The sequence below is a fragment of the Mastacembelus armatus genome, chromosome 18 (assembly GCF_900324485.2).
Source record: "Mastacembelus armatus chromosome 18, fMasArm1.2, whole genome shotgun sequence".
Taxonomy (NCBI): domain Eukaryota; kingdom Metazoa; phylum Chordata; class Actinopteri; order Synbranchiformes; family Mastacembelidae; genus Mastacembelus; species Mastacembelus armatus.
This window is the reverse complement of record NC_046650.1, coordinates 14,905,518-14,933,180: the sequence shown is the minus strand read 5'-3', so window position 1 is coordinate 14,933,180 and position 27,663 is coordinate 14,905,518. Positions and strand designations below refer to the sequence as shown.

General features: G+C 42.1%; 1 protein-coding gene across 2 annotated transcripts; it reads left to right on the top strand.

Moving 5' to 3' along the window:
- The first annotated feature begins 59 nt into the window (after window positions 1–59).
- On the top strand, window positions 60–27,247 carry adgra3 (adhesion G protein-coupled receptor A3). 2 transcript variants are annotated; one of them, XR_003295134.2, is made up of 21 exons: window positions 60–1,064; window positions 9,115–9,186; window positions 13,375–13,446; window positions 17,602–17,673; window positions 17,783–17,854; window positions 18,020–18,180; window positions 18,760–18,973; window positions 19,076–19,240; window positions 19,607–19,808; window positions 19,997–20,146; window positions 20,753–20,911; window positions 20,993–21,160; window positions 21,330–21,537; window positions 21,679–21,887; window positions 22,190–22,314; window positions 22,577–22,700; window positions 23,211–23,356; window positions 24,147–24,242; window positions 24,959–26,430; window positions 26,779–26,818; window positions 26,905–27,247. XR_003295134.2 is itself a non-coding variant. In XM_026298624.1 (19 exons), the coding sequence occupies exons 1-19, from the start codon at window positions 859–861 to the stop codon at window positions 26,400–26,402; spliced, it is 4,065 nt and encodes a 1,354-aa protein (XP_026154409.1). In that variant the 5' UTR covers window positions 60–858; the 3' UTR covers window positions 26,403–26,752. The 2 variants fall into 2 exon arrangements, 1 of the variants encoding a protein (XP_026154409.1); XM_026298624.1 differs by lacking the exons at window positions 26,779–26,818; window positions 26,905–27,247 and having other exon boundaries at window positions 24,959–26,752.
- The last annotated feature ends 416 nt before the right edge of the window (window positions 27,248–27,663 follow it).

Here is a 27,663-nt window from a genome sequence, read left to right as displayed (position 1 = left end):
GGGTTTTATTGTGAAAGGCGGACCGGATGTGGTTTGAATTCCGTCGGTCTTGACAATAATGGTTCCCGGGGCCGGATAATGGGAAGAGGAGTCCTCAATGGAGAGAGAGAGCTGGTTTTTCATACTTTCCAAAAACACGGGGGGACTAAAAAAACACACAGAAGCATTTTTGGATGCGCTTCGATAAGCGACACCGGATATTTTCTATTTTCCCATTACGCTTTGAGCTGAAAACTATTTTATGCGTTTGTATCCCCCCCCCTAGAGTAATTTCCTGCTGGTGCCCGGAAAACTGCGGAGGAGAAAGTTTAGTCGCTCTCGTTTGTTTCCGTATCAAGAAGAAAGTCATGTGAAATTGAAATTGGGCTTTAAAAAAAAAAAACAAAACAAAAAACAAAACAAAACAAAAAGCTTAGCTAGTGCGGATAACCTGGGATGCAGCCGCCCCCCGTGGAAAGGACAACACTGACTTGGACCCACGCTAGGAACAAAGAAACCCCCTCAACAAGCGGACAAGTTATTTAGTAACCAACCAGCAGAGTCAGCGATTCAGATTTCTGGGATTGTGGACTTTGGGGACATGAACGCCACATGAGGATGGAAGGGGGATTATAAATGAGGCTTTTGGCAAACAAAGGAGGACACCTCTTAGCGCCGAGCACAGGGAAAGCCTTGCGAGAAATGGAGGAGGAAGGCTCACTGGAGCCAAACAAGACACTGGCAAAGGTCTCATTTTTGTCTGGCTTTCAAGGCACCTTTTTATAAGAAAGCTGCGCAGTCTCCGGCGCCAGTCTGGTATCAGGACACCGTTTATTGTGCTAATGCTGCAGCGCTTTTCTAACTTAGTCGTGCGTGAAAATGAGGGTGGATCTGCTGAAGTTGGTGGTGATTTTGCTGCTGAGTGGCGGCCGTGGCTCGGCTCTATCATCTGATTGCAAGTCATTTGATGAACGCTCAAAAAGCGCTGGGAAAAGCCTGCCGTCCGACAGGAAGGTGGTCTGCAGCAACATGGAGCTCCATCAGGTGTTACCCCCGGACTCCTTCCCCAACAGGACGGTGACACTGTGAGTACACGACAAATCCCTATTGCACTCATTAGACCCAGTCTTATCACCCTCAAAAACCTTTTTTTAAACAGAACCTAATGTCCTTCGTTCAGGTTTAGTGCCAAGTTTTCCAACTTCTAGAGTAGTTATCCTCTGCAGAACTACAGTCACAGTTGTTTACTTACTAGTTCACTACTGCATGGACTTAAATCTTCTGAAAGAGCCTCCAGAGATTTTAAAGCCCTATAATTAAATGTCAGATTCATTTCTACACACTGTGATGTTCATAATTTCAAGGGAAATTCCTAATCAGTTAAGCGCCTGGTCTTTTAAAGAGGAAAATATAGAGTGATAAGTTGAGCTGTACATGTCTGTCCCTTGTCAGCCTTACAATCAGTCTTTAACAGCTGCACACTGTAATGTTGTAAATGCAAATCCTATGTAACAGTAACCGTCTGTCTTCCTGTACTGCAGTGATTCATACACACAACGATGCTGTGGCTACTAAATAAGTACTCATGCAGGAAAGTTCTCTCACTGTTTTTCAGATGGGGTTAGATCTAGTTTGTGTCGTCTTATTTCTTTATCTAAACATGCAGCTTTTATTTTAAAATTCAATTTAAAGTTGTTTCTTTATTGATTAACCACCAATAATCGAGTAAAAATGTTTACTTCTCGCTCGAGGAGCAGCAGTTGTGGTTTTATGTCGCTCACAGCAGCCATCAGCCTTATTGATGCAGTTCTTTTTGTTTTTCCACCCCAAACGTATGAAACACACACACACACACACACCTGTTCATTGTCTGTGGCCAAAAAATGTTTCTGTAGGTTACTGATACATTTATTTTCATTTTAAATCCGCCTGGATTTAATTAAAAATCCAGAAGAAAACTAATAACATCAACAAAACTAGAACTTATAAAGCTCTGTGTCCGGTTCAATTATGGTTTGTGGTTGTGGTGGTGAGCGAGGGGGGAAATTTGAGAATACCAGGCAAGCGTGCAGGAGTAGAAAGCAAATAAATAGACTCTTGGGGGAAGAACGGAAGAGGATTGGCTGATATGGTGGAGTTATAAGAATGCTGCAGCGAGTTTGCATGTTTTAACCTGTTTACCACAAATCCCATTGCACGCTGTGGTAGCATGGAAGCACAGACATGATTTCGAAAATTATAGAACAGCATCAACATGTTCTCTGTGATATCACATTTCTGCAGGGACATTGTTGAGCTTGGGGTTTGGGTTTACGTCCACAGTCGTTTTTATCATTTACTGAAGCCTGGATAAATCCAAAATAGGCCACTGTGGTGTAGCCTGGGTGGAGCTGAACACCTGGCAATCACACAGCTCCTAACCAAAGAGATCTGCCAGGAAAACGGATTATATACTCCAGGATATCATTTTAAACACTATTATTCTCTCGTCTTATTAAAACCAGAGTACTGAGTAACTCTCAGAGATGCATGTGCTGTAATCCTACCTGTTGCATGTGCAGCTTTTACCAAATCGGGAACCGAATCACATGTTGTTGGAGCTTCCCACCAAATCATAAATGCACCATAATGGCAGACTTTTCAAGAAACAGTCCCTGCAGCTGTTACCACACTAAAGCTCCCTGTGTTGAATTACCTGGCTCAAGCAAGTATCTGTCTCAGTGAAGAAATATTCACATAGAGCTGAAATAAATGTTACTTGGTGATCAGTATAAAATGTGCAAAAACTTGGTCTTGGTCTTGGATTGATAGGTCTTGAATTTTTTTTTTTTTAATCTTTAGTTTACCTTTACCTTCTGCTTTGTGGTTTCGATTTGTCGCTCTGAGGTATTATTAGAATCTGGATTCATGTTGATCCTCTTCTGACAGTGATGGACTGGAGGTTCAGCCAGGTTCCTCAATGTCTAGCGTTGAGCTTGAGCACTGTAATGTCTAGGATGGCCTCCAAAGAACAAGAATGATGTAATTAGAGAGCAGAGATGGCACAGTGCAACTTGTAGTAATTCCTTCCATCCTTGTCTTTTGTACTTTTTGGGTCTTTGGAGGAAACCGACAGAACTGTCTTCTACCAGTGGAACTGTTCTCTGCAGTTTATGATGAGAGTACAGTTTCTGGGTTTTAGTTTACTTCCTGTGAAACTGGCGAGCCCTCTCAGGAGCTGGTGGTAGTCTTATTTTATGGTTCTCCTTCTGTGTTGTGCTAGGGTTGACCATGGTCTGGACACAGCTGTCCTGGACTGCAGCGAGCTGAGGCAGGAGTCTTGGCCACCATGAGAAACCTTTTCCAAGCTAGAAAATTAGCAGCCATTATTTCTCCTTGTTAAATTTAAGCAGTTTTATGGCATTGACTATTCCACTAAACATGGAATTTTATAATGCTGTTTGGTTTCGTTTCAGGACATTTAAAGACACTCTGTAGAGTTGATTAACTTCTACTATACTGTCAGTTTAATACATCTTGATGTTGAGTGCCTTTGCGCTTCTCCTTTAGTCTTTTAGGTTTCTGTGGCTGTGTTCTCAGGGTTTGATGAACAAACAGATCTGCATTTAGATGGCTTATTACTGTTAGCACATAGCATGATGCTGCCACCATCATGGATTATCCAGGTAATGAGCAGTGTCTGGTGACGTAGAGCTTTTTTTTTTTTTGCCCAAAGAGCTGAATTTTTCTTTCATCAGACCAGAGAATCTTTCTCTCATGCTCCGAGTCCTTTAAATGCAGTTGTATGTAGAGTCAAAGCAGACTGTCATCTGCCTTTTCTTCAAAGTGGCTTCTGTCTAGCCACTCTACCATAATGGCCTGGTTGATGCAGTGCTGCTGAGATGGGCATCCTTCCTGCAGAGGACTTCTGAACCTGTGTGATTTATGGATTCTTGGTAACCTTCCTGACCGTGCTCAGTTTGGCTTGTTGGCCAACTCTAGAAACAGTCCAGTTGGTTCCAAACCTCCTCCATTTCACATTTATTAAGGACTGTGATCCGAGGAACTGTCAGAGCTTTGGACATTGATTCTTGTCCTTGGCCTGATCTGTGCTTCGCCACAGGTGGACCACAATCAAGTTCCTGACACATGTTGAAGAAAATAAAAACCAACAGGATTAGACTGCTACACCAAAGGATCTGAGTAAATTTCAGTTTTCAAATTCAGTTTTTTAAAAAACAGCATTAAAAAAAAAAAGTTTTCTCTGGTTATTGAGCATTGATTGATAGGCAAAATGACAGTTTTACCAAGTTAAAATTAAATTTGCAGCACAATAAATTATCCAAAAAGTAAAGGCCTGAAGTGAGTGGATGTGGATGAGCTCCAATTTTTGTGTTGACCTGCCTTTTTTTATGTGTATATATTAATTAAGAGCCTTGCCAGAAACTGTAAGACGGGGTAGGTGTAATTAGAGACCCATTCCATTCATCATACTTATCCCCTTCTTTGGAAGATTTATAAGAGCTCCTCTTTTCCTCTTCAGGGGTCACTAACAAATGTAAATTTTAATTTGAGGTTGTCAGAGAGAGAGAAAAGATTGGAACCATAAGCTCAGCTCTTTGAGAATTTTCTCAACTACTCTTGAGGCTATGGTGAACTTATTGAACCACTGGGGTAATTGGTTTGACTCCACACCAGAAAATTTGCCCCAAGAAACTCTCACATGATGGATCCTATAGTTACCTCATCCGTTATTTTAACCACGCCTGTCTGTAAATAAGCAGCCACACAGTTATTTTACCAGACTTAAGTGATTTCTGATGTTAGTTTACTCTGTGATTGAATGCATGTAGTTACTCAGAAAGAGAGATGCATTCCCCTCATTTCTGCTGTCCAAATGATACCACATGCCTGAGTAATCCGAGAGGAAATGACACAAATGTATTTGCAGCTGGCATGTCCTCCCTTTTCAGTGTAGGGAGGCTAAAATGCAAGGGGCTGAGTTCAGCTCTTGTCTCATTGTGAAGAATAAATCATGTGTACATGAGCATTTATTTCTGTGTACCTGTTTAAATTTCAGCCCACATATCCACGCAGACAGGAAATGACTATCTTTAAGCTTTCTGTGCTCACTCAGCTCGTATTTCTTTGCAGGGCTTGTTTAGAGTAACCAGGTTCCATTCACAGGAGCACCTGGGTTGCGCACCTGGTTTTAGACTCTACAGTGCAGCACAGGATTAATGTCAGGAAGAAAGCAGGGATTTCCTTCCCCTCTGTAGGAAAAGTGTGCTCATTTTTGATGACACAGTGGAGTGCAGTAGACTTGTTTTACAGCAGTGAAACTGGGAGTTGGGGTTACATCCTTGTGTAGTTTCCTTTAGACTACCTTCAGTTCCGGCCTGTGAAGAAGTTTCCCTTTGGGTTTTAGATCCTGAAAATTTTACACTAAATACAGGCAGATTACTTTTGAATGTGTAATCAGCCTTTACATCAATCATCTGATTTGTTTATTCTTCCCATAAAGCTACCTGGGTCATGCTGTGAGCCCTTGAAGTGCTTGTGTATCGAGAACACAGGTGCTTTCTGTCATGCATGTCCTGAGAAGGTTTGTTTTTGTTGCTTTTCAGGCTCCTGTATCTTTCATAGTAGTTCTGCAGTGTTTGTAGGGAAAAACAAAATCCCAGAGGTGAGGACCTGACAGCTGCACCTTTCGTCAGTTTTATTTCACAGACCTATTGAGCTTTGACTTTGCCAAGTTGTCTCAGGTCTTGGTTAATCCCAGTCAGTTCACTGCGTAGACATGAGGAATGCCTTCTCGTCCGTGTTCATTTCATCTGCTTTTATAGTGTATGGTGTTTGTAGAGCAAATCGCTTTTCCATTCAGCCATAGATCTGAATGGGCAGTAGTTAGTTTTAATGGCATGTGCCTGTTGGATATTGAAAGAGCATATTGCAGAGCCCAAAACATGTAAATTAAATATCCTTTCACCAAGTACATTCAAATGCATCAGAAAAAAATCTTCATACTTGGGTCATTTGCGGAACAAGAAAGTCCTGGATAATCCCAAAAATTACCCTGGCAAGTCGCAACTCCTCAGTCAGTGGATCAGCTCTCCCTTCCACCTGAGCTGGGGCTCACCTTTCCATCTATAACATTCAAAGGATGTCACTCTAGAAGGGTTTTTATGACCTGTACTGCAGCCTGGAACTTATTTGAAAACCTGTTGAAGAGTCAGAGTCCTCTGCAGTAGGGAGTTCTTTGTGTAAAACCCTCTGGAGCATAAAGGAAGTGTGGAGAGAGGGCTGGTTGGCTTTGTCCTTAAAACGCTCTGTTTCTGAAAGGGGAGTGAGGTGGCTGGTAGATTTCAATGCTTCCCAGTATAATGTGTGTGCAGCCATATGCTTTCAAAATCTGGATGTTCTTAAAGTGGAAAAAATACTCTGCATTATATTGAATTGTATCATATTTACTTACTTAGAAGGCAAAATGAAATCTGGGCCGGTGCATTTTCTAACACTCTGTGATTTGGCGTACAAATTTCGGTCTTTCCATAAATGTCACTGAGATTTATAGCATCTGTATGAGGAGACTGAATGTAAGATTATGTAGCATCCCCTGCAGCTTGTTCCTGGCCTGATCCCAAGCAGCTCTTATCTATGCATCAAGATAAGGGAAGACCCTCTTCTATCGTCTGAGGCCTAGCCTGAGGAAATTCCATTGGTAGTTCTTTAGTCTGGAGACCTCAGGCCAGGGACCAAAGATAGATAGTGCGGAAGCAGACGATCTTGCTACAGATATCCTGAGGGTGTTGGGGATGCTGGTGTGAAATGACCATGATCACTATACAGACTTGAGACTTTGCTTTATGTTTCCAGCTTGTAAAATTAGTGATGCTTTTTCTTGTTCACCAGCACAAGCGTGTAAATGACACATTTATTAGCAAAGGGAGAAGTCACTATGAATGCTTTCGTTTCATTTTGGATCTGGTTACAGGGTGGTAAGTTACTTTAGGAAAATGAGTGACGACTGCATTAATGGTTGTCACAGAGCAGTAATAAAATATGTAATGAAAGCCCTACAACCCTTTAGCACAGCAGAGTGTTCACGATAGTGTGAACATCATACTTGTCTAGTGATTGGTCCATAAATCTCAATTAAATATCCAGTTGTGCGAGAGAGGAATCTAGATTCTTAAATATCCTATGGAATTTAAATTTGTTCTTGGTACTGCACTGAGGGAAATAAACACACCAAGTCCAATGTTTTAACTAACAAAAGACTTAGTAAGGGATTTGAAAGTGTTCAGGTTTGATAAGTGGTTTAGAAACTGGGTTCAGATTTGATAAAAATGCTCCTGAAACCAATCCCCAGAGGAGAGAGGGGGCAAGAAAAGGGCTAATGACTCAAGAGAAACTTATTTTACTGATTTATTTGGATGACCCTAGAGTCACAAGGCTAGAGATCTGTATTTATGTAGCCAGACTTGATTACCAAGGCATGTTGTTTTAAATTTATTAGCTATACCACATTTTGTGAAGATGGATGCCTGTATGCAACCTATGCAAACAACTTCAGTTCACTGATCTTCCTGAGGGTCTTCCTGTTACTACTCTACATGTCATGTTAGGTCATTTAGTAGTTAGTTTTACCCTCAGTAAATTGGCTTATGGTGCCTACATTAATCAGAATTAAAAATAGCAAATGCTAATTATTGTTTATTTAAATTGAGTTTCTTTGTGATTAATTGAAAATGGTAATTTCTACATTAACCATTAGATTAACATAATCCAAAGTTGTGGCTACTGCAGTTCTGTTGTATTGTCCCCTTCTTATATTCTGCATTCCTGAGTTCGCACAGCCCTCAAACTAAATGCATGCATTTTGGTATGTCAAGTATTTGTCAGCATAAATCAGACCTTTGTGACCATAGTATTGGGAAGCCCAGTGTCTCTGTCTATACCGTCGGATCATGTGAACGCAAGTGGTGAAGGAATTTGCAGTCTTTTACATCACCATGTTTTAATATCTGGTCTTTCAGCATTCTCAAGGCTGCAGCAAACAGGCAGTGAAGCCCTGGAACTGTTGGTGCACGCTGTGTTTCTCTGAGCGGCAGGGAGCCAGGCAGCAAATCTCCAATGAGTCTTCCCTGTCCAACCCTGTAATAAAACAACCCCTCAACACCCTATAATGACTCCAATATGGCCCTGGGTTGTGGGTGCCACTAGCATGTATGTCACCCACCACGTCCCCTCCCTGTTGGCCAGAAACATATGCTAACCACAAGTCCCTGCTTGTGTTTTCTGCTGGGAGTTAACAGTGCTATTGATTTCCCAGACTGTTTAGGAGTAGTTTAGAAGAAAGACAGGAACTCTCAGGGACACGGCCAGAGAAAGTGGAACTTTATTTTGCAGGTTTGTATTCAGTGAATCAGCCTGTGCTCTGGATAATAAAATCTGGATAATAAAATGTGGTTTATTACCCAGGGAGGAAGCAATCAGGAATTCCCACTTGGACTTGAAGGTTTTTTTTTTGTGTGTTTCTTTTTCAAGCTCTTTCATTTTTGTGGAGATAAAGTTGAATGATGATGGATTTTCATATTTAACAGTATGTAGCTTTTATTGAGGTTCCTGACTACAGCTCATGACTGTGTTTAAGCTGACCTTGTGCTTGGTCTTATTGCTAAAATACACTTAGTTAAAGTGAGGGTGACAGGGGGGAAAAATCACCCATGAGTCATTGCTTCTACAGATCACATTATGATATATTTACCAGTTGAAGTCAAAGATGCTTCACAGAAAGATCACTCCTTATTTTATTTTGGCTTCATGTATTAGGAGTGCTCCAATACTGCATGAAGGAAAACACTGAGCTGCAGTTCATGTTGTTTTTCTCCTGATCTCTTCGTGACATCGGAGAACATTTTGTGACTAGAAGCTACAACTGGTTAGAGGACAAATAGTGAGATTTAATAATATCAACAAGGAGCAGCTTTGGTACCTTTCCAGTTGTTGCGCTAGTACTTATTCCTTCCAAAAGACATGTTTGTACAAGAAAAGACATTACTATATTATTGCCAACATTAAGTTTTTTATTCCAAATGTACAAACATGCTGTTTTCCATTGTTTTAGATTTATACATATTTTTCTCTCCACAGAATTTTAAACAACAATAAAATTCAAGAACTCAGAAATGGATCCTTCTTTGGAATGTCTGCCTTGGAAAAATTGTAAGTACTATTTGTTTTTTTTGTTTTGTTCTTTCTGCCTGTGATTTGCATGAGTATCATTATACATTTTTACAGTCATGCCTTTACTTTTTCTCTGCTGTTCAGTAATTCGTCTTCAATTTAAAAGCTGTCTTTACATCTTGCAGAGGAAAAATTTAGACTGTGTCTCTGAGAATTTACTGAAGGGCCTGATCTTACTGTCAGAGACCTTCGAAATATTTCTCGCTGTATCTACCAGTGCATTAGCAGCAGCTATCCATCAGTTTACAAGTGAAGCTTTGGTTCACGGAGCAGGAGGTCTGTAGAATAGACATTGGCTTGATGCCAGTGGAACATTCATGTCACAGAAGATGAGAAGCCATCCACACAACACTTACCCTCAGACAGGTTTGTGTGTCTGTGGCAGCACTGCAGATGGTTTAAGAAAACATTAATTTTAGGTACACCTTAATGGGTTGGGGCACATTTCCCTCCCTCATAAATGGTAATACAGGCAACCACCCATAAAATGTAGTAATACCAGTATTTCATAAAATCTGCAAAGTTATCTGCCCTTATATATGTTTTGGAGAGAAACAAATGTGGAAAAACGGTGACAGGGGGAGATAAACTGTAGAAGGTAAAGATACTTATTGGTATATCTGTGAATGTTCTCCGGGTAACAGAGAGACGTCCTTCATAGATGTCATGACTAGAATGTTACCACCTGTGTTTACTTCATACAGAGAATTCACGAAAACAGCTCTGGGCGTACACGTATGGGCCATGGGTGATTTATCACTCTGGAATGGCTACATGCAGATAAAATAACCAGGCCATTAATGGCTGTGCTTTTACCCAAGTCTACAATAACACATGACTGCACTGATATGGAATTCAAAGAGCTTGTTTCCCCTGTCTTTCTTCCCAGTCTGGTTACAAAGACCAGAAGTCTAGGGGCCCATTTTGGACACATTTTGCATTGTGGTATCAGTCGAGAGGATAAAGACAGTGTTCACAGATGCCCATTGATTTTATTGCAATACACATTTGGTCAATATTGACATAAAACATTGTTAGACTTGCAAAACAAATACAGCAATAGGAGCCTGCTGATATCTGCTTGCAGCCATTTCATCTTCTGTTATTTGCTGTGTGAATTTGTCCTGCATTACTTTCCTTTAGTTGACTCCCATATTTTTTTTTTTTTCATTTATTCATTTATCTGCTTCTACATTGATTGTGGACTTGCAGGCAAAATCCCTGTGGTTTAATACATAAAGTCAGATGTTAGCTTTTAACGTTTAGGCCTGCAGCATGAACAGGATGCTTTGTGCTGAATGTTTTAAGCAAAAACCTTTGATCATTCTCATTTAAGAAGACCTTTATGGCGCTCGTCTGTGAATGACTACTCCGTTTGGTTGTAAACTTTGTTCTGCCTATCGTTGCGCCAATTCACAGGCAAGTTTACCTCTGAAAACGGCTCCTATTGTGCCTCACAGACCCCGCCCCACTCCCACCCACCGTCAGCCAGTGGAGCGAGGCTGCTAGATGGTTTGCTTCTTTTTGTCATTGTAATGAGGCCAAGTCAAGGCCAGAGGTGTGAGCACTAGGATTCCCACACACAAAAATGCGCCCTCACTGCATGTTGGAGCTTCACCCTTACTAAAATGTTCCTGTGTCCTCTCTCCCATTTTCAATCGCACTTGCCTTTTTTCCTCCTCAAACTCTTGAAGAGGCAAGAAAAACATGCTGAGTCTGTCTGAATTCATGGAGGCTTTCCATCTTCACCCCCTCCTTCCTCCCGCCTTTACCTCTTTTCTTTTTTTCTTAGTCCACAAAGAAGCTCTCCCTCATTTGGACTTCCTATATGCAATTGAGAAGACTAAGAAGCAACTGGCTTCAAGTGACAGAGAGGGGTAGAGAATCAATTACGCCTATCCGCTACTCTGCATGAAATTGCAAAGTAACTGTGGAGACCGCTGTGTTTTGTCAGGGCCAAAGGTGTCCATGCTTGGAAATAAGCCACACAAAATCCCTATTATCATTCTCCTCATAGAAAAAGAAGCCAAGCTAGGCAACCGTCACATGCTAATTCCTTACTAAATCCACTGCTGTGGTGGAATGCTTATTGTGGAAAATGGAGCGGGGATAACAGCTCTAGTGTGTAGTGTTTTCTGAAGAATTGATGGTCTGTTCATGAATGGCACAATACTTGTGGCTCTAAGTATGTAAAAAGTTGCACATAAATATAAAATGAGTTTGAAATGGACATTATGGTATTGCATTTGCTTGCTCAAAGGAAGACACTGTTGACAAAGCACAGATTTCCTTAACCAGTAATAACAAAACGAGACTCAGTAGCTTTCAGCTATTTTTAAAACACGGTTTTCTTCATAAACAATGAATTAAATCCATGCAGTTTAATAAACACTGTGGCCTTTCTCTAGCATGAGCAGAAGCTAATGCAGAAGTTGGCTAATGTTAACTAAAGTTTGTTGTCTTTTGCTTGTGGTCCCATTCCCTGGATGCAAAATGATCATGTCTTATAAGAGAAGTCTGGCAGTATTCTGACACAACAGAATTGTGGTAAATTAAGGGAAAGTCCTGTGATCCTGTAATTGCCACTTTTAGCCACGTTGGCCACTGTTCAGCAAAAGTTGCATGGTTACAGATCAGTCTCAGAGCCAAGAACCCACTGAGAGAAAATGATCCCAAACTTGGAAAAGGACTTCAGTTAGTCTTTAATGTGTATCACGTGTCATCTAATATGAATAACACAGTGTGTGCGCCCCTGAAAACCATCCCCCAGTTTCTGGCCGGTTCAACAGCAGATCTGGAACACAAATACTCGGCCACTTATTTCAATTTATCATGCTGAGAAAACCTGGCATTTTGTTTCACTGCAAATAGATTTAAAAGGTGCCAGGTCATGTGTGTTTCTTTGGAATCTGTGGATGCTTAAGCAAAGACTGGTATTTTAATATGCTAGGTACTGTAGCGTAGTGGGACAATTGTGCAAGTTTCCTAGTAAGACCACCTGTAAAAATACAATTCAGTAACTGCGTCTTTCTTTACATATAAATTCTTAACCTCATTTGTTTTTATTCATTTGCACTTTATTAAAATGTTACAATTACAATTTGTCTTCGGGAATTAATAAAGTTTATCTAATCTTTGAATTTAGTGAAGATAATTCTCAGGTATGGATCACAAATGAGTAGTATAATGTTTCAGAGCTTCCTCCTGACTCATATCTCAGTTACATGGCTTTTTGTGTCCTGCTTTAACTCTAACAGTCTCAACTCCCAGGAAGGTTGAGACTAAAATAAATTAGCTTCAGAAACAAACAAATTAGTAGACTCACCAGAGCTGTGCACCAGTACGCGGTTTAAAACCGGCTCTCACTGGCTGTGAGGCTCGTGTTGGATAAGTTATGCCTTCTCATTTTTCTCTCATCACTCCTGCTCACGGAAACTAGCTCTATTAGCTTACACATCAAAAGCTTCAAAAAGCAATAGTTTTTTTTTTTTTTTTTTGTCTATGACTAATCTACGGCCACCTAACCATCTTCAGATGACAGCTCCTTCACATCAAACAGGCAGAATTACCCACAGGCCCTTTGTGTTGGTTCAGGTGGTGACTGGAAAGCCTCCTGAACCGTAACTCTAAGGAGTGACTATTCAGTTCAGTGCAGGTGAGCTCCGCAGGCCTTCTGTGACCACGAGCCTTTGAATCTCAGGGAGAGATCATTTGGGCATCAGGCTGACAGCAGTTATGTAGTAATGATGAGTGGGTGAGGATGATACAAGTCTGGGTGTTTTCCACTGGTTGAAAGAAATGTCTGTGCAACATACATACCTGTGTATTTTCCTGTGTGTAAACCACAGTGTCATTGGTGTGATTGTGTATCATTATGCTGCAGGTGTTAATGCTACTTTCACTTGCTACACTGACATGTTCATTTAAAAAGAAGCTAGATCATGAACTTAAAAAGGCCATGATGTATTGTTTCGTCTCGTCAGCACTTGAACACTCAATATCTAGTTTACTCTGAAAGAAACGCAAGAAAAACATGAAATATTTCAATTTGTGCAGCTGAAATCAGTAAAATTTGATGTTTTGCTTGCGGATTTCTTAAATGCTGATTAACAAAATTGGTGCTATTTGAATTTGTCGTGACTTAAAATTCTCTCTCTTTTTCCACAGGGACCTGCGAAGTAACATGATCAGTCGAATTGAACCGGGGGCTTTTCTTGGATTGCCAGCACTCAAAAGATTGTGAGTAGTGCTGGTGCTTCTGCTTCACTGTCTCTTTAATGTGGTTTTTGGAAGTATGCATGTACTCTACATTCACACATTTAGCCCCTTTGGGATTTTACTGAGGTGTTCTGTTTTTTATTGCAACCAAAAGATCTGAAGTCAAGCTTTTTATAAAGGCAGCTTGAAGTGCTTGCTTTAATTATTTGCCATGTGAATACTGAGAGGCACACTGAGTATTGTGAGATGCCTTTTGTTTATTGCGTCTTCTGGTAAACTTCTGATTATTTGTCATTTTGAAATGTGGTTAAAGCCATGTTCACTTTATAGAACTGTTGTGTTTTGCAAAATATGTTGTGGTTCCAAAGCTTTTTACAAACTCCACAGTTGAACAGTAAAGCCAGTGTCTGTGCTGTGTGTGCAAATGTTGCTTTTGATTTGGTCAGAGCCCACTTCATTGGTTTCAGCAACTCTGATTGCATATATTTCGCTTTAAGCAGCTGTTGTTTGGTATCTGTCTATGCAATGTGCTGAGCGTGTCTAGCCAGTCTAGTGTGTATCCAGTGTCCATAAGGGAGCACGGTGTGCACCCAGCAGTCTATTTCTACTGCCTTGTTTTGTCTGGCACTCTGCCAAAGGCCAAGCAGCATGAGGCCCTTTACACTTTCACACACTTGGAAAAAATAGAGGGGGATCTATAAAATGTGTATGGGTGGTGTGTATAAACATTATGTGAGAATGCATTTCGTTTCTACATAAAGCTAGAGTCGATCTGGGACATGTGATGTGTGAGTGTGGGAGGTCAGAGGCCGTGCACGTCGTAAGTGTAGAGCTGCGTGTTTGCCTTTGTGCATGTACGTGCACGAGAGAGAGCAAGAGCACAGCATGAATTGGAATCGCCCAACAGTGCTCAGCCACAGCCAACACAAACTTGAGCTTGGCTGCTGCTGCAGAGCAATAAGAGTGAGACAGGAAGGCTGTCAGCTCCTTGGCTCAGACCTGGCTTTATTTCCCCATCATCCTCCATGCATATTCATGCAACACTCACATGGATCTGCGCCCGTCTATAGATCTTCCCGTATAGTAAAATCTTTACCCCATACGCAAGACGTTCCTGTAAACTTCCTTAGCACCACAAGGGGATCCACAATGCAGTGTTTCATAGTCATGCTTGGTCCAGATCACAGTTTGGTTTTGGCTAAAGTTTAATTGGCCCCAGCACTCATCTTGGTTAACTTTAAAGCTTAGTTGTCACTCACTCGACTGTGAAAGGGATCGAGCACAGAGCTGGGGAGGAGATGAGTGAAGGACACTGTGAGGTAGAAGGTAACATAAACAAAGAAGCTCTGCATCAGGAGTTGGCATTTGCAGCTACACATGCTATTATTTATTATCCTATAGCTTTTCTAAAATGAAAATGAACTTAATTGGCACAAAGGAATATGTAATAGATTTTTACCTGTCACGTTTATCTGACACACCTTTGCCACATGCTCCTATACCTTTCTTTTCCTCCTTATCGTTGACTTTATTCTAGCTAGTCTTTAATTTCCATCCATCTGTGTGTCTGCCCCCCTCCTCAGCTATGCCTAATTGGATTTCTTCTCATTTCAAGGCTTGCCATTTGGAGGGCCTATTTATCTTATGTGTGTTGTCAGAGAAGCGACAGCGGCATTTAAAAAGAGGCCTGCAGAGGTTTGGGAAGTGTGGGCTCTACACATCAGAGATTAGTCTTCTTGTTGAATTAAAAAAAACAGGTTTTTATGAGCACTTCTTAAGGGGAAGTGGTATCTTAGCGTTTAAAAGCAGCTTTATAGTTCACATTCCTCCACCCATGACCAACAGCTGTTGACTGAGAGCTGTGTATACACATACAAAACAACAACAACAAAAAAAAAAGTCATTCATAAGGGAAAAATGCTTAAATCCCTTCTGCTTTGCATGTAAAGGCCATTTCAACAAGTTTACACTTTTGTACATCACATCAGGGTTCCCAGAAGCTGTTGACACGTGAAATTTCCCATATTTTAGTCCCAAGTATTGGTCCAGCTCCAGAAACACTGAATCCTACTTTTCCCATAATGCAGGTGGACAGCATCTTTCATCCGACCCTTTCGCTGCCTCTGAGATCCCCCTTCTCAAAAAACCATCTGCAGTTTTTAATGCAGATTTCTTGCTTTGTCAAATTTTAACCTTCAAGCACAAACGGTAACAACCCTGACGACATCACTATGCCCTACCTGATCGGGGATGTTTTAGCTGAATTTAGAAAGCACCCTTCAGAGCCACATGCAAACATCCCTGCTTTCTCACAGTGTACCACACACTTTAACCCTATGGATTAATCTGGCCTCAGCCCCCTGGACTTTGCATTCCTCCGACAGCTGAACAGTCCCTCCTCCAGTCTACACACATCGGGCTATTTTTGCTTCTGCTCCTCGTATCATTCGCTCCGGCTGAAGCACTAGACTGAAGCAGCCCTGTGTGCTGCTAATTTGCTACATGCCCACGGCTCAGAGACGTGGTTGAGCTTACTCTGCAGTAACGAACACTAGTTAAGTAGGAAAGGCAGTAGTCATACACGATAAAGCTTTGAAATGTGTATTTATTTGTTTTTTTATAAAGGTGATGAACAATAAGGTTTCCCAACACTGTAAAAGTGTAAGTTATAAGAGTGTTCGTCTTGTGTTAACGTCCCTTGATGTAGCTGTAACTGTAGTATTTCAATTGAAGCAATAAAATAAGATGAAAGTCTGCCTTAAGCTAGGGGAGCCCCACACCTTCAATCCCCTCACTTCTCCTGTGTTATCCTTCCCCTGACACAAAATGCTCACACAAATTGGCAAGCCTGCAAAAGGCAGCTTTTTCTTCTCTTCCAAGTGGAACTAATAACCGCACACAGTAAATTCTCCAGCTGGTACCTTAAGGACCCACACCAATAATTACATAAACACTTGGATGTTAGCATATGCCTGACAGTGATTTTCCAGGTATCACTTTGTGTCAGTATCACATTCCTCGAGCACCCTAGGACACAGTTTAGTTGCTGGGTTGAGGTAATGATGCGCCTTTTCTCTCTGGCTCTTGTTTCGTTTCTTGGCACTTGTCAATGGATCATTCACAGAGGAATATGTGCTGTGCCTTCAAGCCTTGGAGTCACAGTGACTGGCTGCTTCAAGTGTTATCTCTCAGGGATTTTCAGTCTTCTGTTATCTGTCATCATTTTGAATTAAAAGCCCGAAAATCATGTTTGACGACTGATCAAAAAGTATTTAGATGTAGGATTGAGTAATTTTAATCTTGCAGCTGCACAGAGAAATATGTATAGCTAACGAATGTTTTGGTTTGTGGCTCTTACGAAGTAGAACAATATCTACTCTTGCCACCTTGAAATACAAATACACAAGTATTTATCTGCAGAAGGACTATACAGCGTTCTCCAATAAAGAGCAGCATTTAAGGAATTAATATCATTAGCACGATTGTTTCCCCACTGACTTCCTACCATGTTAATTTAATCATTTATGTCATGACAGTCATAAGAGATTTAAAGCTCAGGTGCTTTTATTAAACAGAAGAAATGTGTTGTGGGACCAACACATTTCTTAGTGGCCTCAGAGGATGCAGTACTAAAGTTCACCCACATGTAGCTGTTTGCATTTTGGGTGTAATTCACAGTGACAAGATCATGTCTTTTTCATGTTTGGTCCTTAAGAAAGGTGTCAGGAGTCTCATACAGTGTGTGAGTTTGCCAGATAACATGCCAGGTCACATCCGCAAGAGAAACACACTCCTGACGTGTTTGACATTAATCACAGTTGATTAATCACCTCCCACAGTATTCCTCTGCCTTTGATGTGTAGGTTCCCCTGGAGGCCTGCTCAGACATTATCACAAATCACACTGAATGTTGTAAACCTGTCAGCTGAATTTTGGGTCTCTATTAAAGTTGGCTTTTTTTTTTTTTTAAACCTGCCACTTGTTATCTCAGCAACTTCAAGATTTTAATTTTTCTTACGATCATCAAGTTTTTATGACTTATCTTGTAATAAAAGGCTCCCAGCCTTAATGCAGCTTACTGATCACTGGTCTTCTGGATTATTTGAACAGTCACATTCCATTACTTCTAAAATGTGGAAGAAATAAACCAAAAGCTTCTTTTTCTGTGTGTTTCAGAGACTTGTCCAACAACAGTATTGGCTGTCTGAATGTAGACATCTTCAAAGGCCTCACCAATCTGATCCGACTGTAAGTCATTTTTTGTGAATATGATATAATCATGTCTTTGCAATAGACTGCAGTTAAACATAACTGTTATGTTATGTTACATTCTTATATTCTTTTTTTTTTTTTGCAGAAACCTTTCAGGGAACAAGTTTTCTTCATTGGCTCAGGGGACCTTTGACAGCTTGGTATCTCTGAAGACACTGTAAGTACGATAAGAAGCCAGTTTGTTGCCTTGGACTAAAATCCCATAGAAGCCTACATTTGATTATGACGTCAGCACTATAATGCAGTCAGACATATAAAGGTGCAATTACCTTTTCATCAGGCAAATTTTTTGTTTGTTTGTTTGTTCTGTTAATATTCAAAGGGAGTTTCAGACGCCTTATCTGCTGTGTGACTGCAACCTGCTGTGGCTGCTGCGTTGGACCAAAGAGAGGAACATTCTAGTCAAGAACACCAAGTGCTCCTACCCCCAGTCTCTTCAGGGCCAGCTCATTACCTCCACCAAGCCAGAGCTGCTCACCTGCGGTAGGCACACACACACACACACACACAAACAAAAACAGACTCGACACAGCACAGAGATAATGCTCTGAAACGGAATCATTCATCATTTCATTGACGCTATCTGATGTGTCATTTGTCCACTCTCGGACATTTTGAAAGGTTGAAATAAGTCATGTTGAGTGGTTGCCCAGATTGTAGTGTCAAAATGTTGCACTGTTGCTTTAATTTCTCTCTTTTGGTATCAGCGAGGCTGGTGTTTGGGGAACAGAGGCTTGTGCAATGACATGTGAGATAAGAAAGGGCTGCCCAGGCCAGTGCTGCCTTTGTTTGTACTTGCTCATGTCTTATCAGTTTGGCACTCATCACAGTGAGGGATTATGAAATGCATGGTATACATCTATCAGGAGCCAGTGGCCTGGCATGAACGACAGATAAAGCCCAGAATTCAAGACACAGCTTTGCACTGTGTCCAAAATGGCACAGAATAAACGGCTAAGTGGCAAATTATTTGTGACAACTATGAACCAAGTACAGTAACAATATTTTTCTGTGAGAAGCAATGACTTGACTCTCTTCCTAACATGTGTCTGCTTTCCTCAGATGCTCCTCTTGAGCTGCCCTCCTTCCAGCTAACCCCATCCCAGCGTCAGGTCGTCTTTCAGGGGGACAGCCTGCCCTTCCAGTGTCAGGCCTCCTTTGTGTCTGAAGACATGCAGGTGCTGTGGTACCAGAACGGACGCATGGTCAAGCCTGATGCCACCCAGGGCATCTTCATTGAAAAGCACATGGTGCAGAACTGCTCCCTGATTGCTAGGTAGGATGATGAACATTTATTGGATTGCAGCTCATCGCAATTTGCAGTTAATCTGATGAGTAAACTAAATGAAGAAATGTTCTTCTCTGTGTGATCCATCAGCGCATTGACCATCTCAAACATCCAGCCTGACTTTACTGGGAACTGGGAGTGCCGGGTCTGGACAAGCAGAGGCAACACCACCAGGACTGTCCACATCGTGGTGTTGGAGAGTTCTGCCAAATACTGCGCTCCTGAACGCGTCTCCAACAACAAGGGCGAGTTCAGGTCAGTTTGCGTACAATCGAATGACCATTCCTGCCATTTCTCTTCATTTCAACACTAACTCTTTCTTTCATACTGGTGCAATCTGGTCACAAACTGATTATATTTTATTAAATATGAATCAATATTTAAATCATGTGTGAAAAAGTGTTTTCTTGCTGTGATCGTGCTGATGTGTGTTGTGCAAGCAGCATCCCCTTGTGGTGAATCATAGGAACTACCAGTTCTCGTCACAGTTTATAAAATGATCACTAAATTGCTCTTTAGATACTAATGTGGAAAAGTCATGGCTCACATGACCCAAAATAAGCCGAAATAAGTTTGCAGGAGTCAGTTAATCAGGAAGGTGATTTATTTGGCTCCTCCCAGGTGGCCGGGCACCCTGGCAGGGATCAGAGCCTACCTCCCCTGTAATAGGCTGCCATCAAGTGCCAGCAGCTACTCAGGCAGCTCAGGTGAAGAGCAGCAGGCGTGGCGCTACTGTAATCGTGACGGGCATTGGGCAGAGGAGGACTACTCCCGCTGCCAGTTCCAGAAAGATGTCACTAGATTCCTCTATGTCATCAACCAGGTCTGTATCTGGTGTGTCCACTTGTAACTCACTCACCTGGAACTTTATTTATGACCTTTCCCTTTTCTTTCAGAACTTAGTTTTACTAACTTGCTCTGTTAGATTTTGCTCCATTTTATTAATTAGAGTTTGTCCTTAGCTGCATGTCTAAACATTCACAGCTAATTTTCTCTCTGTCTTTCTGCTAGATGCCTCTGAATGAAAGCAATGTGGTGCCCAGGGCTCGACGCCTGTTGGTCTACACAATCAATGCCGCCAACTTCTCAGACAAGATGGATATTATCTTTGTGGCTGAGATGATTGAGAAGTTTGGAAAGTTTGTTGAGAAGTTTAAAGATGTGAGTGTTGCAGTGGCTGTGCTTCTTTGTTTACATTTCCACCCCAAACCACAAATCATGGAATTACAAAGACACTTATATCTTTATAAATCTAAAACTCATGGCAGAATGTGATGCAGTCATTTGCTCTATAAATAGATAAATGCTTAACAGCTGTTTGCTTTCATGTTGTTTAATGAGAAAGAATCTCTTTCTGCACAGCTGTCGGCGAACAAGCAGAAACATTTCCAAAGTGAAGGAGCTCCGTGCGTGTTTTAAGCACTGCAGTAGCACAAGTGTTTAAAAGCACATCAAAGTTTAGAAGGGCGACGCTGTGCTTGAAATGTGTTTCCAATAGTCACTTCACTAGAACAAGCACCATGTCGAGCATCTTTCTCCAGCATGTGTTTAGTGTGGTTTGATGCAAACAAGATGATGGCTGAACACATTCACATTCCTTATGTTTTCACTCAAGTAATTTAGAGTAGATGCTGTTGAGTTTCAATGTCTGTGGTTGGGAAAATGACCGTGCTATTCCATGTCTGTGCCATTTTTTTTTTTTCCCACCTTGCATGTATTTTGCACTAGTGTGTATTCAGTCGTGATTATCCCTCTGTTGTTTTCCAGCTGGGTGAGGTGATGGTAAGCATGGCCAGTAACTTAATGCTGGCCGATGAAAGGGTGTTGTGGATGGCTCAGCGTGAAGCCAAGGCCTGTTCCCGCATCATCGCCTGCCTCCAGAAGATTACTGTCTACCGCCTGGCAACAGCACAGGCCTTCTCTTTGGTTAGTCCTGTCAACAATATTGTCATGTTACACAAATACAGTTTTGTTTTAGAAAAAAAATGATAAATGTTATTCTTCCAGACATCTCCAAACATAGCACTGGAGGCCCACGCTGTCCGGGCCAGCGACTGGAACGGCATGACCTGCATGTTGTTCCAGAGGCCCAGCCCCGAGCGCACACCTGGCCAGGATCGGCAACTAACCTTCAAATGCAATACCACCAGTTCTTTCTCTAGCATCCTCCACAAGGTCAGCGTCTATCACAGACAAGTAAAATTTGTTTGCAGTTAGCACTCTTAGTGTGAGGTTTTACTATAGGAGCAGGGTTTGATTGTGGTTTGTGAGCGCATTAAACAAAATCACCTTGACTTAACATGATAAAATCAGTCCAATATATCTGTTGTTTTTTGTGATACAGAGCACCATTGTGGAGGCTTCCTTGCAGCTTCCCCAGTCTCTCTTTACCCAGGCTGCACTCCCTGGACAGACAGAGGACACGGTCTACAAGCTCCACCTACTGGGCTTCCGCAGTGGCAAGTTTTTTCCCTCCACTGGCAATTCCTCCCAACTGGCTGATGGAGGGAAAAGGAGGAGTGTGGCTACTCCTGTCATCATGGCCAAGATAGGTGATTTGTATTTTGTTTTGTTTTTCTAAGTTTATTTTTTGAAATTAGAAAGTAGAAAGCAAAAACCAAACAGGCACTCATATAACCACACACTAAAATGAGAATTTTTTTTTTTTTTTTTTTGCCGGTGCTGTCAATCAGATGGCATGGCCCTGCGTGTTCTGCGGACCCCTGTTAACATCACCCTGAGGCGGTTCGCCCGCGGCTCAGACGCCGTGTCTGCCTGCTGGAACTTCAGCCTGGTTGGAGGGCAGGGAGGGTGGCAGAGCGACGGCTGCCGCATCCTGGGACATCATGACAACTTCACCACCATATCCTGCAACTCTCTTGGCAACTATGGCCTGCTTATGGTAGGGCATTTGAGTGGTCATTCCCCTTCATGGACATGTTCATTAGGACATTTGGGGAGTGGCAAAGCAGCTGTTATAACTGTGTGGTTTAATTAATTTATTTTTTATTTCTTATGGAACGGTTTTTAAAGTAAGCCAGCTGTGTTATTCATTACCATGGCCTCTAGTGACCATAAAGATGTATAGCCATGTCTGCAGAAGTGTGCTTCTTGCATCTGTAATAGTCTGCAAGCATTATTATGCATGGGTCTTGACATATATTGATTTGACTTAAACTGTGGACTACACCCCCTCTGTCACAGGACCTCAGCAGTGTGGAGTATTTATCTCCAAGCATCCAGCCCCTGCACCCAGTCATCTATGCCACAGCAATCATACTCCTCCTCTGTCTGCTCACCGTTATTATTAGCTACATCTACCATCACAGGTAAGATGTTTTTGTGTTTTTCATGTTGCCACTTATATTTTGCTGGTTATTTGTATTCACTGTATGGCAGGGTTTCCTTTGTGTTTTGTTTTTTTTTTTTAACTTTTCATTTGGTTTAATTTTGTTTGTTAATGCATATAGCAAAATAAATCTTCATGTAGGGTGTGTATTGATAAAAGTAAATTATGATATTGTAGTATCACCGTTTTCAGAACAGACACCACATTAATCCTATGACGTCTCGTGTGTCTGTTGCTCCCAGGTCTGTACGTGTGAGCTGCAAGTTCTGGCACATGTTGATCAACCTCTGCTTCCACATCTGCCTCACCTGTGGGGTCTTCGTGGGTGGCATCAATCAGACACGCTATGCGAGTGTTTGCCAAGCAGTGAGTAGACACCACCGGCGCCTGCTGCGTGTGCTTTAAATGTGTACAAAGAAAAAAGTTGAACAAGTTGCCTCTGGGAAAGTTCCCTCTGCTCATAAACTAAACACAGGAGAGATACATGGAGAGATACAGTTGATTGCAGTCCTGTTCTCCCTTTATGGTGATTTACAGGTACGTCATTACTCATTTCAAAGTACCTGGATGGTATGGGAGTATGGGAGAGGAGTTTTTGGCATAAAATTATATTTCATAAAGTGATTTTTTTTTTTTTTTTTTTTTTTTTTTTTTAACTCTGCTGCTGATGGCATGCTCGAGAAAATTGCTCAAGGATCATCCTGCTACTTAAACCTAAACTACTCTTAAGTAATGCATTCCATTGTTGCTCAGCTTGGTGAAATGATATAATACAGCAGGTGCAATTTATCATTCTGATGTAGGAGAGTGTGTTTCATTTGCTTTAATAAATCTCCTGCATCTAATAGTACCTTTTTTTTTTTTTTTTTTTTCTAGGTGGGTATCTTGCTGCACTATTCTACCCTGGCTACAGCTCTGTGGGTGGGCGTCACTGCACGCAACATTTACAAGCAAGTGACACGCAAGGCCAAACGCTATGAAGAGTTGGACGAACCTCCACCACCTCCGCGGCCTATGCTGAGGTATGATCCCACCACACTTACATTACAATAGGGAGGTTAGTCTTTTACATTTTGGGTTGTTTGTTTTTTTTTTTTTTTTAAACTGTGCCAGGCTATATTGCTTGTTGGTATTTGACAATGTGCCAGTAAACTGCACAAGGTGCTCCCTGCCTGATTGTGAAGTTTAATCTAAGCCTGGGATTGAGGGAATCAGAGCTAGTATTGATTACAGCGTTACAGTCTTTACTTGATACTGTATTTATTCCACATTATCTGTAAATGAACAAACTCAACACCGGAGCCTCACTTGTGTGGAAATCTAACCCCACAGGTGCCTGTTTCTTTTGCCTGTTTCATAACAGTCTGATTCTAACTTTGGTCCTTGTAGTCATGTCTTGGCATAAGTAACACTATAGTAAACTACACAGGGTTTTTTTAAAAATTACTTAAAAGTAATAGGTGAAGGTTTGAATATTTTTTGGGGATGTGTCTGACATAAACATGCAAGAAAGAGCAGGCGACATTTGTAATGTGTGCTGGTCTGTATATTGATGTTTTTTACACAAATAAGTGCAGGACAGCACTTCACTATGTTGCTACACGACAGGAAAGGTCTGCATAACCATCTAAAGAAAGAAAGTGTCAGCCTGTCATTGAGCTTGTTAAGTGTATTTGCTAGTGAATCTGCCACAGGGTGTCAGTGTGGAGGTCTGACTTCCCTTCAGGCTTTTGTGTCCAGGTGATTCTCATTGTCACTTCTAACAAACCAGAAGATTAAAGCAGAACAACCTCTCTGTGCTTTCTCCTACAGGTTCTACCTAATCGGTGGAGGGATACCCATCATTGTCTGTGGAATCACTGCAGCAGCCAATATAAAAAACTACGGCAGCCGCACCAATGCACCATAGTGAGTAGTCCCTGAATAGAAAGCAATTAAAGTTCCTGTTCCTCAGTTTGTGCTTACTGAAATGCTTTGTCATTTTATCTGGACAATAGCATTTAATAAGAAAGCATCCAAGTCTGTCCTCTAGAGGATTCGGCTTAGTTATCAACCGGCCAGATTGTGTTGCTTTAGTAAATAATGGATATTTTTATGAGGTTAGGAAAAGTTTATTCCCTGAAGTTGTGATTACGGAGGCCTATTAATGGTATGTGCATCCAAGCAACACGCAACTGCTGCCAGTTTACAGCGAGCTCCGCCACCCCCCTCTCTACAGTGGCAGCTGTTTAGATTGTGCAACGTGGCTGACTAATTGAGAAATCTGGACTCGTATCTGTGTGAAGTCTTTGGAGTTTAATTAATTTCTTGCAAGCAAGACGAATCCAGCCTGTGTTATTAGATGTAATGGGATGGTTTCTGTGAAAATTAGATGCAAAAGTTTTTCAAACAGTCATTTTAAGTTTGTCAAGTAAATAATGATCGTGACAGATTAAAATGAGATGAAGTATTGTTTTAATGAGCACTGTTGGCAATCTTACTGTGAGGAGGGGCTGTATACTTCAAGTTATTACTAAAAGATGATCTTGAAATAATTGGAAAAACCTTTTCTTAAATCTAAAAGCAGCATCTATTTTCCTACTGTATCTAAAATCCTTGTTTGGTCTTTTCTGTCCTCCTACTAGTTGCTGGATGGCATGGGAGCCCAGCATCGGGGCTTTTTATGGCCCAGTAGGATTCATCATCTTTGTGGACTGCATGTACTTCCTTAGCATCCTGCTCCAGTTGCGTCGCCACCCTGAGCGCCGTTATGAGCTCAAGGAGCCGAATGAAGAGCAGCAGCATCTGGCTTCAGCCAACACTGAGGCCGGGATAGATGGTCCAAGCAGCCACTGCCATCCCCTCACTATCCAGCTTCAGCCGCACGAGGCAGCTTCCTCCATCGTGTCTGCTCCCCACACTGTGCCGCTGTCAGTCCTGGAGAATGAGCACACCTTTGCTGCACAGCTGATGGGGGCAGCGGGGGCTTTAGGGCTATATGCAGCCCTCTGGGTGTTTGGGGCCATGGCTGTTTCACAGGATCACCCTTATGACCTGGCTTTCACCTGCCTGTTTGGGGTGACAGCACTGGCGCTTGGGGCATTCATGGTGGCACATCACTGTGTCAACAGGCAGGATATGAGGCGCTACTGGTCTCAAGCTTGTTGCTCCGGGAGACGGGCCTACTCTGCACAGGAGGATGTCCTTCTGCCTCAGCAAGGCCTGGCACTGACATCCACAGCAGGATCTCCTAACAAGGCAGACGGGGAATCAGCAAAGTGTGGCCACAGCAGTGCAGACTCTTCCTACACAAATAAGAGTGTACCAAGTGTGCGCAACTCCACCCATGGCAGCAAGCTGACCAACCTGCATGCAGAGGCAGCTCAGTGCAAGTCTGCCTCACCACTGGTGGTAGCCAATGGTGCAGCTGTTTTGGACAACAGCCTGACTGAGCATTCACTTGACAATGAAATTAAAATGCACATTACCCCAGTGGAGGTGCAGTTCCGCCCAATGAACAATATAAACAATCCAGCTGCCCCTAATGGACACTCAAGCAGACATCACAAAAACAGAGCGCGAGCACATAGAGCCAGTCGTCTCACAGTGCTGCGAGAGTATTCCTACGACGTTCCGACCAGCGTGGATGGCAGCGTGCAGAGCGCCCCCCACAGACGGCACCACCATTATGACATAGCAGCACGCAGTAGCCGACGGGCAGCCTACATGGCGTACCGGGAGCGGCACCAGAGCCAGCTGCAGCAGGACAGCAGTGACAGTACGAGCCTACCACGGCGCTCTCGCTGCTCAGACAAAGGAGGTGGCAGCACCGTGGGGAACGGGGCAGTGGTGACTGTAGAGACTGAGCGGGTAGCTGATACTGCAGTGTCGAGCTCAAGTAAAGACTCCGATCCTGTAAAGCAGCCCGGCAGCACAGACCTAGAGAGCCAGCCCAAGTCATATGGGCTTAACCTCATCACTCAAAATGGCAGCACACTGAAAGAAAATGGACAAGCAGTGCCTTTAATTAACACAGAGAGTGCAGCCAGCATAAAGACTGGCCTGTGGAAACATGAAACTACTGTGTAGCAACAGTTTCTGTCCCAAAGACCGTGAGGTAATATGCTTGTCTTTAAACTGTGAAATGTCTTTTTTTCTATTTTGATTGTATTTTTTTTTTTTTCCATGGAAAAGAGTAATTTGAAAATAATTATTGGAAAAAAACTCCCCACGTTACTACCACTGAACTGTCTTTGTAGATATGTTTTTGTAAATGCTCTATTTTTTATAACTTTTAATCCATCTCCTTTATTCCATTTGAGGGTTCTGTATATGGATCTGCACAGCCTGGGATGTGGCCCAATGCACCCTTAGCCCAGGGCTTTTTTTTTTCCTCCATTTTCTAGTTTGTCCCAGTAATAAAACAAAGGTTTCATATACCTAATTGAATGTTTTTATTCTTTAGCATCCACTGTTTCTGTTGGGTCTTTGCAGCCGATGCAAAGGTGAGTCAGAGCTCTCCTGTTTCTGAGATTTACTCGTCCTGACAATATATGACAAGCTGGTAATTGGGTTTTTCACTGACCTTCAGATGGCCTCAGGCCCCATTCTCTGCAGCAGAGCAGCATTTTAATTGCAACTGGCTGTGGCTTTGGACTCCATAGGTGTTTTCTTCCTGCCCGCTGGCAGATTTGATGAGAGCACTGTACGTTCTGGGCTCCTGCCGTCTTGATGCCCAGGCTGTAATTGACAGCTGACTCACAGGACGTGTGAAGCTGCCGTGAGAAGAAAAGATAATGAGAGAAGAGTATCTTCTTCCTTTTACGCCCGTTTCCGTTCTTTGTCTTCTCCACAGCCGACAGTTGCGCTGGAATCCCACTCACAGCTTGACATCACTGTTGGTGAGAGCACGTAACAGCCACAAAGTACGATTTGACTGCTCAGTGCTTCAGATGGAGTCGTATCGCTTCATTTCCAGTTGGACGCCATGTATCTGACTTGTGTCAACAGTCTGAAACTGCTCAAGTCTAACACTGGATCAGTTCTATGTGTTTGTAGGGTTTAGGAGTAGCTGAACAGCAGAGAAATGTAGTGGGACTACAATAATGTAAAAATCCTCCATTACAAGTAAAACCCCTGTCTCGAAAATCTTCCATTAAAAATGAGCAAAATGTGGAATAACTTTTATTTGTGAAGGTATTTTGACTTTGTTTGAATTGTACATTTAAGGAACAAATATAAGGAAAAATATTTCCTTTGAAATTGTAGTCATTTATAAGTAGACTAAGTAGCATACCATGAGAATACTTTAATTAGAAGTACCTGAAAGTAGTACTTAAGTACACGTCTC